The 15,589-nt window shown below is 40.6% G+C and overlaps 1 protein-coding gene across 2 annotated transcripts in view; it reads left to right on the top strand.

The window, feature by feature from the left end:
- Nucleotides 1-15,589, top strand: part of rimbp2b (RIMS binding protein 2b) — a 106,226-nt gene that overhangs the window by 82,968 nt on the left and 7,669 nt on the right. For both annotated transcript variants that reach the window (XM_086076753.1, XM_086076754.1), the window contains 10 exons: nt 768-1,403; nt 1,552-1,701; nt 2,776-2,943; nt 5,152-5,898; nt 7,275-7,383; nt 7,846-7,971; nt 13,062-13,243; nt 13,535-13,703; nt 13,828-13,890; nt 14,605-14,708. In XM_086076753.1, coding sequence (XP_085932879.1) covers nt 768-1,403; nt 1,552-1,701; nt 2,776-2,943; nt 5,152-5,898; nt 7,275-7,383; nt 7,846-7,971; nt 13,062-13,243; nt 13,535-13,703; nt 13,828-13,890; nt 14,605-14,708 — 2,454 coding nt within the window. The remainder of the gene's footprint in view (nt 1-767; nt 1,404-1,551; nt 1,702-2,775; nt 2,944-5,151; nt 5,899-7,274; nt 7,384-7,845; nt 7,972-13,061; nt 13,244-13,534; nt 13,704-13,827; nt 13,891-14,604; nt 14,709-15,589) is intronic.

Below are 15,589 nucleotides of genomic sequence, written 5' to 3'. Positions count from 1 at the left end.
CAGTCTGCAGTTTCGTCGACTAATGAAGACGAGACGAAAATGTGCTTCACATAATAAAAACTGTCTAAAATCTTTGGACATTTTAGTTCATGAACAAAAATAAGACGAAAATTATATGATGTCATGTGACACACCCACTTTCAAATCTGCAGCTCGCAAGAGCAACATGCACAAACACATGGGACAGAGAGATGAGGTGGATTCACGGTGAAAGATTTTTATTTATATATTTTTTAAGTAAATAATAGTTATATTGTAACATTAATTTGAATAACATTCCGACTATAATGTTAATCCGAACATAATGTTATTCGCTAACTAATGCGAGCTAACTTAATAGCTCATAGCATGGAACTATATACTACTTGTTAATATAACCTACTGTATTTGTGCGTGACGGGTTTTTTTCATCAAAAAAGATGTTATGTTTTATTTGAAATTGTTCTAGATCCGAAATGATTAACATAATCTGCTGACAAAAAATATACAGGGGTAAAATGATTGTCCTGACTAAAACTAGACTAAAACGTTGACAGTTTTTGTAATGATGACTAAAGTAAATTATGTTTTCTTGGACTAAAATAAAGACTGAAATGCTAGATTTTAACAGTAGTCGACTAAAAATCCACTAAATAAAGACGTGATGAGGTTGGCTAACTATGATAAATACTCAAAACAGGACTAAAACTGAGACAAAATAAAAAAATGGCGGATACAATTTACATTAATGTCAACTAAATTGTTGACGCTGTGGTTATTTTTTGCAGATTGCAGAGGTCTTGTACCCAACAGCAGACTATGTGACAGTGGAGGTAAACAGAATCCAATGCCTGGAGGCCAGGGAGATCATTGTAAGGACGTTATCAACACAAGGAGAATCTCAGGATTCACCTGTAGCCATCATCCCGCATAATCTATTGGGCTCACCTCGCCTGTCGCATCGAACTACCGGGCCGCCGCACACTTTACCCCACCCGCCGGCCCACCCGGCTCTCTCCCAAACTCATCCTCCTTATCCGTCCACATATCCACCAATTCATCCCCAGCCACAGGTGCAGCCTCTGCCTCGAGCCCAGCCCCACTCGCAGCCCATCTGTCACCCTCCGCCCCACGCCAATCCTCAGTTCCAGCGCCAGCCCGTGCCCAAGTCCAAACCGCTCATAAGTGCCAGAGAGCCAGAAACCAAAGAGGCGAGCATGCGGCCCGGCCCGCCTTGGGAACGCTCCCCCTCCCCGCTGCCTCCCATGCGCGGACCCAACTTGGAGCCGCCGCCCTTTCAGACGCGGCGCTCGCCCTCTCCTCAGAGGATCCTGCCGCAGCCTCAGGGAGTCCCCATCCCCAACACTATCGCCAAGGCCATGGCCAGGGAAGCTGCCCAGAGAGTGTTTGCTGAAGGCAACAGGGTAAGAGACAAGTCCGTCATCTTCAACATACACATATTGGTTGAACTACATCAGTAAGACGGCACAAGGACAAAGAAAATGATTCAAACCTTATTGAAAAACAAAGCACACAAGTTGACACACAGCATAATCTGATATCTCTTATCAGGTGGAGAAGAGGAACATCTTCAGCGAGCGGGGTAACGCCCTGCATCCACTTAACTCTGATGAGGAGGAGGACGGTTATGATTCTCCTCATGCAAGAAGAAGAGGGGCTTCGGTGGATGAATTCCTTAGAGGCTCTGAATTGGGACGACAGGTATTAATCCTACAAGTCTTTTCATGTAAAGTGTAGTATGAGAAAGTACATGTGTTTCACTATTTAACATTCCCTCTCTCTCATGTATGTTGTGCGCTCATAGTATGCTTTTGCTAGGGCTCGGGTATCGATTCTAATTTCCTCAATCGATTTGATTTGAGTCACAAATTTCATTTGATTTTTCCTGATTCGATTCGATCCAATACAGATTAATTAGGAAACCTCAATTCTTCTGAAATATCAAGGACATGATAAAAACTCCACAAACATTCAATTCCAAATTAAAAAATTCAGCAAGGATGAGATGAAAATATTTTCATAATTCTAATTCAATAAATGTAAATATTATTGAAAAAGACTCTGAATTGTATTAAAGTGCAATAAGTCAAGTCTTTCATGAATGTAAGAACATACTTTTAAATTCGCGTGAACAGTAAATTTCAAGAAAACAGTAAGATACAAAAAAAGGCCTTTAAAATTCCATTTTCTTATGGATGTATGGGGAAAAGAGATATTAAAATAATTGATTCAAGGTTTTTTGAATCGATATTGGGCTCGAAAAGGAAAATCGATTCCAACAAATATAGTGACTTTAGTACAGCTAGTGGAGATTTGGGGAGTCTTTCAGACTCCCTCTAGAGCAAGTGATGTGTCCGCCTACACAAATATGGTAAATGACGAACCAAGCCATCGCTGGCTAATTCAAACACATATCTTTACACACACAAACTTTCATAAATGGGCAGATAGTGAAAGATTGGCTTGCTCGCTTGATCTTGATTTCATTTCAAACTTGATGGGTGCGAAGGCATCCCAGAGAGCCAACTACCTGCATACAAGCAACTCAAAAGTCACTTTCATAACCTTTTAAGTTTTATTCATTCACTTTATTGCTATAGTGCTACTTGAGTTCCTAGGATCTGTCCTGCATATCATTCCTGCTAAAGAGGTCTGAGCACTCAAATGAAAAGTGTAATTTCTAGCTGGAGTATCCTGTGTCAACTGGAGAGAACGATTAAGAAAACAATCTTTTTTTTTTTAATAAAAGCTCTTTTTTCTTACATTTCCTCTTAGCACCACCATCACCACCCCCACTACAGCCACAGTGAGGAGTACTACACAGAGAGCAGCCGGGGATCCGACTTGTCCGACATCATGGAGGAGGACGAGGAAGATCTCTATTCCGAGATGCAATTAGAAGAGGGCCGCAGGAGGAGCATCAACTCTCACAACTCTCTAAAGGTACAACAGCACACCTCGAGTCTGTAGTGACACAGTGCAGGACAGATTGTGGGATGGCCGGGTAAGGGTAGCGGGTAGTCGGCAGCACTTTGCCAAGGTTTTTACAACCAGGCCCACGGTGGCTTTGCCTGGCTGAGTGCTACTGCCTTAATTCAACTGAATTAAGCCATCCTGCCCCCCACCCCCTCCGATTCTGCTTAATGCAAGGCTGAGCTCATGAGAATGGCTGCGTACAGTACATATTATAATCTGTATAGCATGGAGGCTGAATACTAAAACAATGTGCATTTCTGGGTTGCGCTGCATTTTCGATGTGCTTTGAGTTTGACTAGTTTAGGACATTTTGGAGTGATAAGCAAAATTGATACCAATGTACAAGTTCAAAGGGTCATGGCATATCAAGTGCACATGGGAATCTCATTTAAGTGAGCACTTAAATGTAAATACTGTATTCACTTCTGCTCATGTCTGTCATGTCTTAATATTTAATTTGGACTATTGGCACTGGTTATCCTTATCAGTACAATTCTGTCTTCATTTGTTCTGTGTGGATGTAAAACCATAATGGTCACAAAATCTCATGTTACATGCGGTCAGGAGGAAAACTGCTCCAACTTCAGAACAAAAATATAGCATAATAATTTGAAGTTCATGAAACCTATTCATCTATGTATTTACTTTGTGTTTCTTTTCTATCAAATTTCACCATTGTTTTGTCATTGCCACTTACTTGTATCGAACTGTTGTAGATGACCTCCCCCTTCTTACAAAAATATTTTCAGCTCCTTGAAGGTAGCAAAGCACGAGGGAAGTGAAAGCTATTACCATTTACATGTACATTAAACAAATTGGAATTACAATGGCTGGGGTGAGCTAGTCTAATTCTGTCACAACACAGGTGGAATTGCTGTATACATAACAAATGTATATTGTTACTACATATGTGCATACTATGTAGGGTGACCAGATTTTCAAAATTAAAAACCGGGGGCAATAAATTATCACCAGGAAGCAGGAACTATTTATAACAAATGAATCGCTAGTCAATCTGGTTGTTATTACTTTAGTCAAGTCATCTTTATTTATAAAGCGCTTTTAAACAGCTGTATCTGTCACAAAGTGTTTACAGAGCACAATACATGACATAAAACATTAACAATAAAAGAATTATAACAAACCAACAAATCTTTTTTTTCATTCTGACTTATGCTTTGATATTTGAAGCATTTATAGATGAAAGACGTTTAGCATTTAGCTAATGCTGAATGCTACCTTGGGTGACAGTTCAACAGTTCTAAACAAATCAACGTACTCACCATTATTCTCTCATTATTTATTTTTTGCTCAGTCCCGGCAGCTATTGGAAGCCTTTTACTTCGCAACGGTCCCACATTGTAACATTGGAAATGTGAAGTTTAGCTTGCATTGGGTCTGACTGGCAACCACAGCAATAGGCTAGTAGGATGACATTTTCTATGATTCTTAGACATGGACGCTTATAGTTCTAGTTCTGGTATGACGCAAACACGCTTGCTAGCGATTTAACAGTGCAATTCATTTTTAATTGGTTTATCGGATGAATCGCTATGACAACTGTATGACTGACATGCAGGTGGCCCAAACAATTGGCTTGCTGACTGGACGAGAAAAATAGCTGGACAAAACAATGGGGCTGACAAAATCCGCCGGGACTTTGGACCCAAGGCTAAAAAAAACAAGACCCGTTTAAACGGGACGTCTGGTCACCCTATACTTAAGTGGAATTTCTATGCCCTCAACTTCTCATTGGTTTATTATTACAATTTATTTCTCTCTTCTCTACCCCTCTCAAGTAAACCCTTTTTTCCACCAACCTGTTTTTTTTTATTTCACATTCCTCATGAATATTTTTTTATTTTTTTGTTATTAAAACACATTGTCCACATTGTGTTTGTAAGCTTTCACTCCATCTATTCACAGATTCCTGTTCAGAGCATGCAATTTCCTCTTCACGGAATGAGACTGCATGAGTTGCTTTTCTGCCACAAATAACTAATTATGTCTTTATTTTGTCTTTCCCCCCCATTTACTCTATTCACATGTTGTGTTGTTTCCTGCCTGTGTTAAAACCTTCAAACACGTGTCAACTCCCCTTCCAAAACACTAAACTGAACCCTTTTGAACTGACTCACTGAACTGCGAAAACGTGTGGAACTTTGCTTCGTGGAGGCGTACTATAAGCGTCAGGACCTTGCCGAGGAAAGAGACTGCTGGGACCTCCAGAGAGAGGTCGTAAAGCAAAAGTCGCTCCGTAGCAAGCGTCTCCACAGCATCCCGGAGGTGGAGGAAGAGACGGACGGCGTGGACAACATGGGCCAGCGCCTGCGCTTTGAGGAAGGCGGACGGCCGGGAACGCCGCGCACTGCCCGGAGGACCTACAGCCATGACGGTCACAAGCACGACCGTGTCACCTCCAGTCGCAACCTTTGCCATTTGCAGCGCCAGCGCTCTTCGCCTCGCTTCGCCGACATCCGCTACTACTATCATACAGACGACCGCGTCCCGGGCCGACCCAGCCGCCAGAACACCAAGAGTCCCGACAGTGGTTTGGACTGCGGAAGTGAGGAAGAAGGATCTCTGGGCAGGGGTCATCAAGGTTACTATACCCACGGAGCTCCCATGCGCATCATCCACTGTGAAGGTCCGGTAGAAAGGAGAGCGCTAGCCATGGGCCGTAAGAGAACTTTGACGCGCCAGTGCAGTGTAGAGGAGGAGTTTGCTGACATTCCAGTGACCGCTGCAAAGTCAGTCCACACCGGTGACTTTAAAAACCGAGAACACTTTGGGCCACGGAACTACTCCCGGGAGGGGGCCCTGAGTGAGGCCATGCTGAACGAGTTGGACAGAGTCTATTACGGCCCTCACAGGGAGGCTAGGGCCCAGTCTTTGTCCAGGCTCCACTGGGACCAGTCGCTGGTGTGTGACTCGCACTTTTTGCTGTACTTTACAATCAGCAAGCTGCCGCCATTTTTGCTTTCTGAATGTTGTCTGTGTTTTGTCATGATTATTCCCGTTCTAATCATTTGATGGTTTCATTTTCATCATGGTTGGTCTGTTCTTTTGTGTAAGTTACTTTGCTTGTTCTCTGACTGACAGGTGTTCTGCTTTTTATTTTTTATATACAGCCAAACTTTTATTTACCTAAAGGCCATTTTAACACGTTTTGAGTTGTCATGTCTTTATGGATAATGGTCCCATTTAAAAAGACAGCAGTTGCTAAACTGCTTTGCTTAAGTCATATTTCATGACTTGCACCAGAACCATGTGCTCAGAGCATTATTGCAGAATGCCATCATACACACACCCGATAGATGTCTCAATTGCTTGTCCTCCTGTCGTTAATAAACAAATCAATCCACCTTATAGGGAAAGTCAACCCCCAAAAAACGTCTTTACAAATTACAATAATAGGTTGTATGCGCCTTAACTAGTCTAACCGCAGCATTCTAATTAATTTTGTGTTTGCGGATTAACACAGCAAAATCCATCTGTTTTTGTCACTCTCTGGGGCGGCCATTTTGTCTCTTGCTGTTGACTGAAAATGACATGACAGTTGAGCATAGCTCAAGTCACGGCTCAGCTTGTGAATGTCACATGACCAAACTCACAAAACAGGTGAGTCGTGATCGGCCATTACCCGAGCCCTGAGCAACTGTGATGTCATTTTTCCGTCGACGGCAAATGGCAAAATGACCGCCCCCTAAAATGGATACAAATGGTTGGATTTAGCTCCTTTACTTATATTCCACAAACACAATACTAATCAGAATACCATGTTTAGACTAGTGGGGCTGCGTAGAACATATTATTGTAATGAAAATGTTTGGGTTGACTTTTCCTTAACCCACCTTAATTTAAAACAAACAAAAAACATCATTCCTATTTTGTTATACTGTTGTACTTGTTTGATTGCTATGGTAACCGTGCTCAAGATAAAGCAAAACTTGAGTTATTTTTTGCAACACCTTCGTGAATCATTTGTTTCTTGTCATGGAGCTGACATGCACAGAACAAAACAAACCAAACAAATGGTCTTTAGTTGAACATGTGGCCCTACTAACCCCAATCCATGGTGCTATGTTGGAGGTTGATTTGATTTACTTGTTTGTTTATTGTTTTGTTTTTATAATTTAGCCTTCCTAAGGACAAATGGACTGGATCATTTGCTCTTATGGCTTTTAAGTTGTTTTGACAAACTTGTGGGATTTTTTATTTATTTATTTAATGGTTTCAAATGATACCTAATGTAGTTATCTTATTGTTGTAACGGTTTGTCTCTTCTTATTCTAAAGCTCATTGGAAACTCGCCATCTCATGGAAATGCCAACCGTCTGGACCATACAGGGCGGAGGCCGGTTCACATCGGCACCCCCCCTCAGCGACGGCCCATCCCTTCCATTGGTTAGTGAGGTCACCAAATGAGGAGACGTCCCATCCCAACCTAGAGGGCCACTGATGTCTGTTGCGATCAATACCATGTGTCTGCCTTCCCCATGTGAGCCAAGCTGTACATCACTTTCATGGCGCATTAACATCTCGGGGCCCCTTTATGTTGGGTGTCTGCGTTCGCAGTCGATGCATCGTCATGAGCTGGACTGGCCGAACGTTAAATACGAGTTACACCTCTCAGCTGTGTTTACAGTAGGGCAACATGTTTACAAGTGGCCGCTGCAACAGTGCAAAGCATTGCTGTTTTACACGGCTCAAAAAGCGAGTCCCTATTGCCTTGTGTTTTCCACTTCCCCAGAACCTTCCCTAGGACAACTTCTTCATCCAGCATGATTGAGTGGGCCGTGTGATAGAGCAGATTGCCTGTGTGTGGAGAATCTCTGACCATATTGCTGTGATTGGTGTCTTCTGTAGAGATCACCATGGACAGTAACAGTGAGGGGAGTGAGGGGAACCTCTCACCTGTCAAGGAGGATGTTTACTATGGCAGTGTAGCTCGGCGAAGGATATGGTCATCTCTGTCCTCAGAGGATCAATATGGTATGTGGCGCAGCTTCTCACCAAGAGTTCACCCTTGACAATGCCAGAAAAAGGCAGAGAACGTAAAATCAGTGTTCTTTCCTGGATAGTTGGCTCATTAACTCAACTAACTTAGCATAACTGAATGGACGGACAGGGAAAGATTGACAACTTCACTTTCCATCTGTAGTCCTTCAATCCCCCCCCCCAACTGCTCCCAATCACCTGCATTGCAATACCCCTGAGCACATAGTTTAGTTCAGCTTCGATACATTAGGACATTTTTTAGAGTACTAATACCAAAATACCACATTTCTATTGCACCACATTATTCAGAGACATTGAAGTTTAGATCCTTTTGATAATTGTGTGAATGCTGACACACTTACGTTATTTCTAAACTTTATTATTTCTTATTTTTCGTCTCCTCACTTTTGTGTCCAGTAAATATACAAACCCAATTCCCAAAAAGTTGGGACACTCCACATAATTGCATTCAGTTTTTATTCACAATTTGTATAGTGTCCCAACTTTTTGGGAATTGGGTTTGTAGTAATCCCACATAATACATCTGCTTTTTACACCGTTCGAATTTCAACTTGCTTCAAAAGTTGACGTCATCTTGGAATTAATTTTCTGATTCCACATTACCTACAGTATTCGCACAATTTAATATCAACTTTTCCCTACTAATTTTCAATGAGACAGAAATGGAACTTTTTCTAAGTCCCACTTTCCACGCCCACTTCCACTTTCCACCTTTTCGATACTCCTTGGTGGCACAACTGGTAAAGTGCCTTGTCTAGTAACCAGGAGTTTGTGGGTTCAAATCACACCTCTGACTGTACATAAATACATCCATGGCCATTATGCTAAGTGATATACATGTATATCAACTAACTATCACAAGTAGAAATGCAATATGATTTCACTGATTAAACACATAATATCCCCATTCAGCATCAATGTTAGCTCTATATGGCTTTTATGAATTTTCAATATTTATACGCAGTGAGCCATGATTTTCAACAACAAACAGTCGGTGGTTAGTGCACTTGCCTGCCACTGTGGAGAACCTGGTTCAAATCGCGGTTGAACCAGACTTTATTTTCAATAATAGTCTTTGTCAAATTATTTAACATCCATTATATTTTATGTCATTTCTCATTATTAATTTTCTGTGTTATTTTGTTCTATATTCTTATGTTCAAATTCAATGCAAGCTTTCATGTATTATTCAATACAATTACATACAATGTCACAGATTTTCCTATGGCAACAATGGTCCAGTAGATAATGCAAAGGAATAATAAGCGCCGTTCCTGAATTCAAATCCCGTAATTTATTACAACTTAAGTTTCAAAGAATAATCATTGTCCAGTTATTTAGCATCCATTATATTTAATGACAATTGACATTATTCTTATAATAAAGCATTCCACATGCATCCAAACATTCAGCTTTCACACACAATTTCTCTAGAAATTGCACAGTATGTAGTTCATTATTGGGTTACACTATATTTACATGCAATCAATCACCCTTTCAAAACCCCAATATCGTCAATATTCTGGTTTTGAAAGGCCATGTAAACATGCACTAAAACCCCAATATACTCTTATTCGAATTTTTTAAAACGTGAAAAAGACCACCCCTTTTCTAACCAGAATATAGGTAACTCCATTGAACAAAACATTTGTTTTTGTTCTGCACATGCTCAATTTGAAAGGAATCTTGGTCCACAGTACAGGAACAACTTGTGTGCACGGCGGCCATCTTATGTTTTTGCTTATCTTGAATACACTGATTTCTCCACGATGTTTTCACATAATACGTATAGCCACTTAGAAAGGCTGGTATCAAGACATATTCAGGGTTAACTGTTCCCAACTGTACAAGCTGAACTAAACTGATGCTACCACCGTTTTATTTTTTATTGACCCATTCTCTAACCCCCCTCCCCCCCCCCCCCCCCCCATTCTCTAACACCCAGGATCAGGTTCTACTTTTCAGTCTTAATTTTGCATGACTCTTGTTGGTTTACAGTGGAACTTCTAGGGTGGAATGTAAACTGTTGTGAGATGCTGGTCAAGTTTTTCCATAGTAAAGGAATTAGAAATCAAGTGTTGTGGTCGTTTATTAAAGATAGAGGAATCATTTCAGTCATTAATGGTCAAGCTAGTGTGTTCAACTAGGTTACACTATCAATAGTAAAATGATTGATAAGCTGCCCTGTTGTGCGGCATAGAATGAACTCTCGCGTGAAGTGACCCTTGACTTAGTTGAAAATGTGGCCTATTTTTCTTAAAATGTTTGCTCAAAATCTGGATTGCAGTATACCAAATTCGGCACTTTAGTAGTTCCACTGTATTCATAATGAAACAGTCTCAAGTCACTTATAATGCATTTTTGGAAAGAATCACTTGCATAGTCTTATACTATCATAGTTGTCAACATCAATAAATCATTTCTTTCCATCAGCCAAAAAGGCTTTTCATTAATTTTCACAATTCACAAGAAGCATGAAGAACTAATGTCAGGTTCATCCCTCCCTCCCTCACTGTCCTATATCCGTCATCGAGAACTTCTAGGGTTCATGTCTTCTATGGGTTTATTTAATGTCTGTGTAGATTCTCAGTCATCCAGGTTATGGTAATCCACAAAGGTTGAATCAAGGAAACTGGACTGTTTTTGTCTGTTGAAGACGTTTCACTTTGATCCAAAAGGCTTCTTCGCATCTAAATTTGAGGTGAGGAGTCCCTCTGTTTACGCAGGCGTTCCCTGGGGTTGTTGTTGTTGCCCAGTGAGGCATCCCAAAAAATAATCATTTGTTTTCTGATGATGTCTGGTGATATGGGACCACCACATTCCGCCACCTGTTTTTGTCAATTGGCAGATTTAATAAAGTCCCAGTTTGTATACTTACAGTTAATTAGACTTTTCCCCATGTGAGTCTGCTTGTACTGTTTTTCATTGTCTGTTGTGGGGATTTTTTTCAGCTGTTTTCCCGAGTGTTCTGATAACCCCTAGCTTGTGATCCAGTGGGTGACAAGCTGTATGCATACTGGTCTGTAGCTTGGTGTAGGTTTTCTTTAGAGTCCTTTCCAACCCACACTTCATAGTTAATAAAACATCAAAGTGTCCGTTTAATGTCTTCCCATTTCTTCGTTATATCCACAGAGTTGGTTTGTTCAGTAAACAAATCTGTGTCGTCAACATAGCGGTACCTGAATAAGTTGTCCGTTTGTTTTGTTTAAAAAAATTATAATAATTAATTCGTGAAAATTACCGCGACTGTCATTTGTGATGCGTTTAGGGAAAAAAGAAAGACGGGTTTTCTTTGTGCGTTTTATTATTATTATATATTTAAAACTTTTTTTTTTTTTTAATGATTGACAATAATATTTTCTATGCAACACCACTAGTCTAAATATGCTATTTTGGTTAATATTGCGTTAGTGGAATCTGACTTAAGCAGCAAAATCCAGCAATTTTTATCAATATCAGAAGGCAGCCATTTTGCCACTCTCAGGCAACAACCAATCACAGCTCAGCTTCAGAAAACAGGTGAGCTGTGATTGGCCTGAGCTCTGAGCAACTGCAACGTCATCTTAAGTCGACAGCAAGTGGCAAAATGGCCGCCCCCTGAGATGGATAAAAACAGCTGGATTTTGCTACATAACTCATATTCCACAAATCATCACCCTTTTAAAGTAATTGCCAGTCATTGTTTTTTTTCCTGAAAAATCTGGAAAAAAAATTAAGAAGGCGTTGAAATGTAATATTAATCAGAATGTCATGTTTAGATTAGTGAGGTCACATACAACATATTGTGCCGTTTAAAAAGGTAACATGAAAGCTTTTTCTACATCATGCATGCTCCACCAATGCCCAGATGAGTACGACGAGCCCTGACTGTTTTTCTCTGACTGCACCTATCAGCTTTTATCTTCCCTTTACAATTTCTTTGGGGAGGGGCGGAGTTTTTCTGACCTCATTTGAAGTCATGTCTTTGTTTGTCAACTGTCGCTTTAAGATCATGCACGTACTCGCACGCGCACCATGAATGAGCCTGACACAGACGCTGCAGTTACGCTTTGGGCCAGAGATGGCAGTCGCGAGTAAAAAAAAAAAAAAAAAAAAAAAAAAGTAAGGTTAACTTCTCCTTTCAAAGAAAAACGTATGTCAGCGTTTTACAATGACTGTTCATATAAGGTGCTGAGCTGTGTTTTGGTTCCAGAACTTTAGCTCACTAGTTGCGCTCTGTGCTACCAAACCGGAGGGTGTGGATTCACGGCTGGCATATTGGGTTGACATCATTATGTCATTATTTATTTATTTGTCAAGTAAGACTTGAATAAGGAGTTGTTTTTTTGTTTTATTTTATATACGTTCAAATATCTTTGAGTAAACTTTTGAGTATCATTTAAGTATCTTGAGGCCAGGCCAAGTGTCCTCTGTTTTTTGGTCATCAAAATATGGTCACCTTTAGGAGGCCATTGCTTTTCTTTCCACTTCTTTCATGGCCACAATTCAAACAAACAATGTTCCAGTTACCTTGACTCAACCTTTGCCGATTCGGCTATTTCTTGTGTTTTCTGTGTCTGGTATGGGTGTCTGCTGCCCTTTTGCTTCCAGTTGTTTTCACACATGGCACACAAGCATGATATTAGCAATATTGGATGTAGGAATGCTCTCCTCGCTATGTCCAAACCAAGGAAGGCATGCTTTTTGACTTGTCCGCTGTGAGATAAGGCAGTGAAACAGCAATGAGCAAGCGTGCTTTGCTTCTCGTTTTGTCCTCATATCGCACATCCTTTCGGTTTTCCCTTCACCCGAAAGCTGCTTAACGTGTTTTTCTGTATCCTGTGATGTCCCGCGCACAGCCGAGCACATATGTGTGAGGAAAGAGTCAACTTTGTTCCTTCTCAAATTCAGATTGAGTAGAATAAAATCTTTCTAATGTCAATTTGGCTCTTTTTTGCACACGCGCATGTCACGTCCTCCCCTGTCGGCTCTAACAAACAGACATCTTCTGCTCTCATTGCCCCTGCAGCCAGTGTGGCTGTTTAAGGCCGGTAGTAGCAGCAGAGGCCTCCTCTCTGTTTCAGACAGCTATGGCGGACGTAGGCACGGGCGGGGACGCCGCTCCATGGATTACTTTGAGGAATTGGAACCGGACGAGGTGACGCGCGTCTTTGTGGCCCTATTTGACTACGACCCGCTGTCCATGTCTCCGAACCCTGATGCTGCTGACGAGGAGCTTCCTTTCAAGGAGGGTCAGGTCATCAAGGTAAGAGCCACAAAATGTCATTTCTGTCTAATGAGCGTTTCACCGATAAATGCCAAACAACATCAGATAGGCACGGAAGTATATGGTAAGTTTTCTGCCAAATTCTAATTCGGCCCTACCAGTTGTTTACAATTTGTATCTTTTGATGACATGCAACAATAATTATGTATTCAATTCCAGAGTATTCCTGACTTCTTTCGAAGTTATAAAAGTTGAGTTTTCTTCCAGATGGAAGGATTCTGCGATCATTCAGTTATGTTACCTACACCGTCCTCTATCTTTTCCCTTTAGGTGTTTGGAAATAAAGACACAGATGGCTTCTACAGGGCAGAAATCCGAGACCGAGTGGGGTTGATTCCTTGTAACATGGTCTCTGAAATCCAAACAGAGGACGGTAACATGATGGGCCAGCTACTCAAACAGGGCTTTCTCCCACTCAACACTCCTGTGGACAAGTTAGGTGAGGAAACGTTATACACTGCCACTATGATCTCCTCTCTTGGTTGATTCTGTGCTGCTGACCCTTCTCCTTTTCTTTTCCCTCAACTTTTCCCATTTTTTCATTTTCTTCTTTCCTGTTGAAGTGAACTGTGATCGTTTCAAAGATGGACGCGCAATAAATCGCAGATCCAGAAAGTCCAAGCGAGGTCTGTGTCCTGCCCTCTGCTTCCTACTTGTTCTTCTTTAGTTTGACTATTTTCTTCCTTTTAAAGGGGAAGTCAACCAATTTTTTGGACAATATTATGTTCTATGCAGGGCCACTAGTCTAAATATGGCATTCTGGTTAATATTGCGTTAGTGGAATTTGAGTTAAGCAGCAAAATCCAGCCGTTTTTATCCATCTCAGGGGACGGCCATTTTGTCACTTGCTGTCTACTCAGGTAACAACCAATCACCGCTCAGCTTCAGAAAACAGGTGAGTTGTGAATGACCCCTGAGCAACTGTGATGTCATCTTCAGTCGACAGCAAGTGGCAAAATAGCCGCCCCCTGAGATGGATAAAAACGGCTGGATTTTGCTTCATAACTCATATTACATAAATGTAAATGTTAATCCGAATGTCATGTTTAGACTAGTGAGGTCACATATAACATATTATTGTCAAGAAATGTTTAAGGTTGACCACTTGGGGACATTGGTTTATACAAATCTGTGTTAGAACATCTGCATGCATGACCTCCAGTATTTTTGCACACTTTTTTTGTTGTATTTGCTAAACATCCTACCACTAACGATCCCAGCATCACAAATGATAGCATTATTGACTTGTTTACTGTATTGAGATCCCATAGTGTGGTCAAATGTACAACCCACTGCCTCATGCTGCTCTTTTTTTGGGGGGGGGAACGACTTGTTCACAGAGAGGAACAGACGGAGTGGCCGTCAGCATCCGATGTCAACCCGCAGAATGGTAGCACTGTATGACTACGACCCAAGAGAGAGTTCGCCAAACATTGACATCGAGGTACTGTCATCATATACAGTAGCAATGTGATAAGAGGCCAACAGCATTGCGGAATTCTCTCTCTCTCTCTCTCTCTATATATATATATATATATATATATATATATATATAAACAGCACTTCAAACACCTTAACAAATAAATTCAGGGGAGAAAATAAAGTCAATTAATGACTAAAGTACACAAAGTATCTATTCTACTGCACACGCTGATCTTCTCATAAATAACGATCTATTTGCGTTAAGTTACATTTTTAGCGCAAATGACACCATTTGAAATATTGAAATATTTTGACGCGTCGACTTGGAATTCCGTGGTTATTGGCGGATATTTTTAAGTGAGACTTACATCCAATCAGAGAAGGGGTTGTCTGAGTAGCAGAAAGAACCAAAAGAGATATGTTGAGAAAGAATCAAGTTTTATTAAAATTTGAAAGTGTTTTTTGACTGGATTTCAAATTGGCGATGTCACACCAAAACTTTTCCCAAAAAGCTATTCCTTCCGACCCCACGGTTATTATAGTTGACAAAACTAAAATAAAAATAAAAAATCGTAAATGAAGTTAAATAAAAGCAGAAATTAAAACGAACCAAAATCGCATCTTAAAGTTATAAAACTAACCAAAATTGTAGCAATAATGTCATTCATTTTCATCTTTTTCAATTAATATCGAATATGCGCTGCATGACTGAGGGTTCATTTTGAAAGTATTTATTTCTTTATTGCCCATACAGAAGAAGGAAGGTCAAACAGTCGTTTGAGAATTGTAGTTTACTTTACTTTATTACGGAATTCTCAGTGTCGTTTTTTTTGTGTGACAAACACAACAAAGTAAAAAACTAAAGCTAATACTAAAACTAGTTACAACTAAACTAAAACAGGG

Source organism: Leptonotus elevatus, chromosome 5 (assembly GCF_054856555.1).
Source record: "Leptonotus elevatus isolate MCC_2025b chromosome 5, RoL_Lele_1.0, whole genome shotgun sequence".
NCBI lineage: Eukaryota > Metazoa > Chordata > Actinopteri > Syngnathiformes > Syngnathidae > Leptonotus > Leptonotus elevatus.
This window is presented reverse-complemented; position numbering and strand designations above follow the sequence as displayed.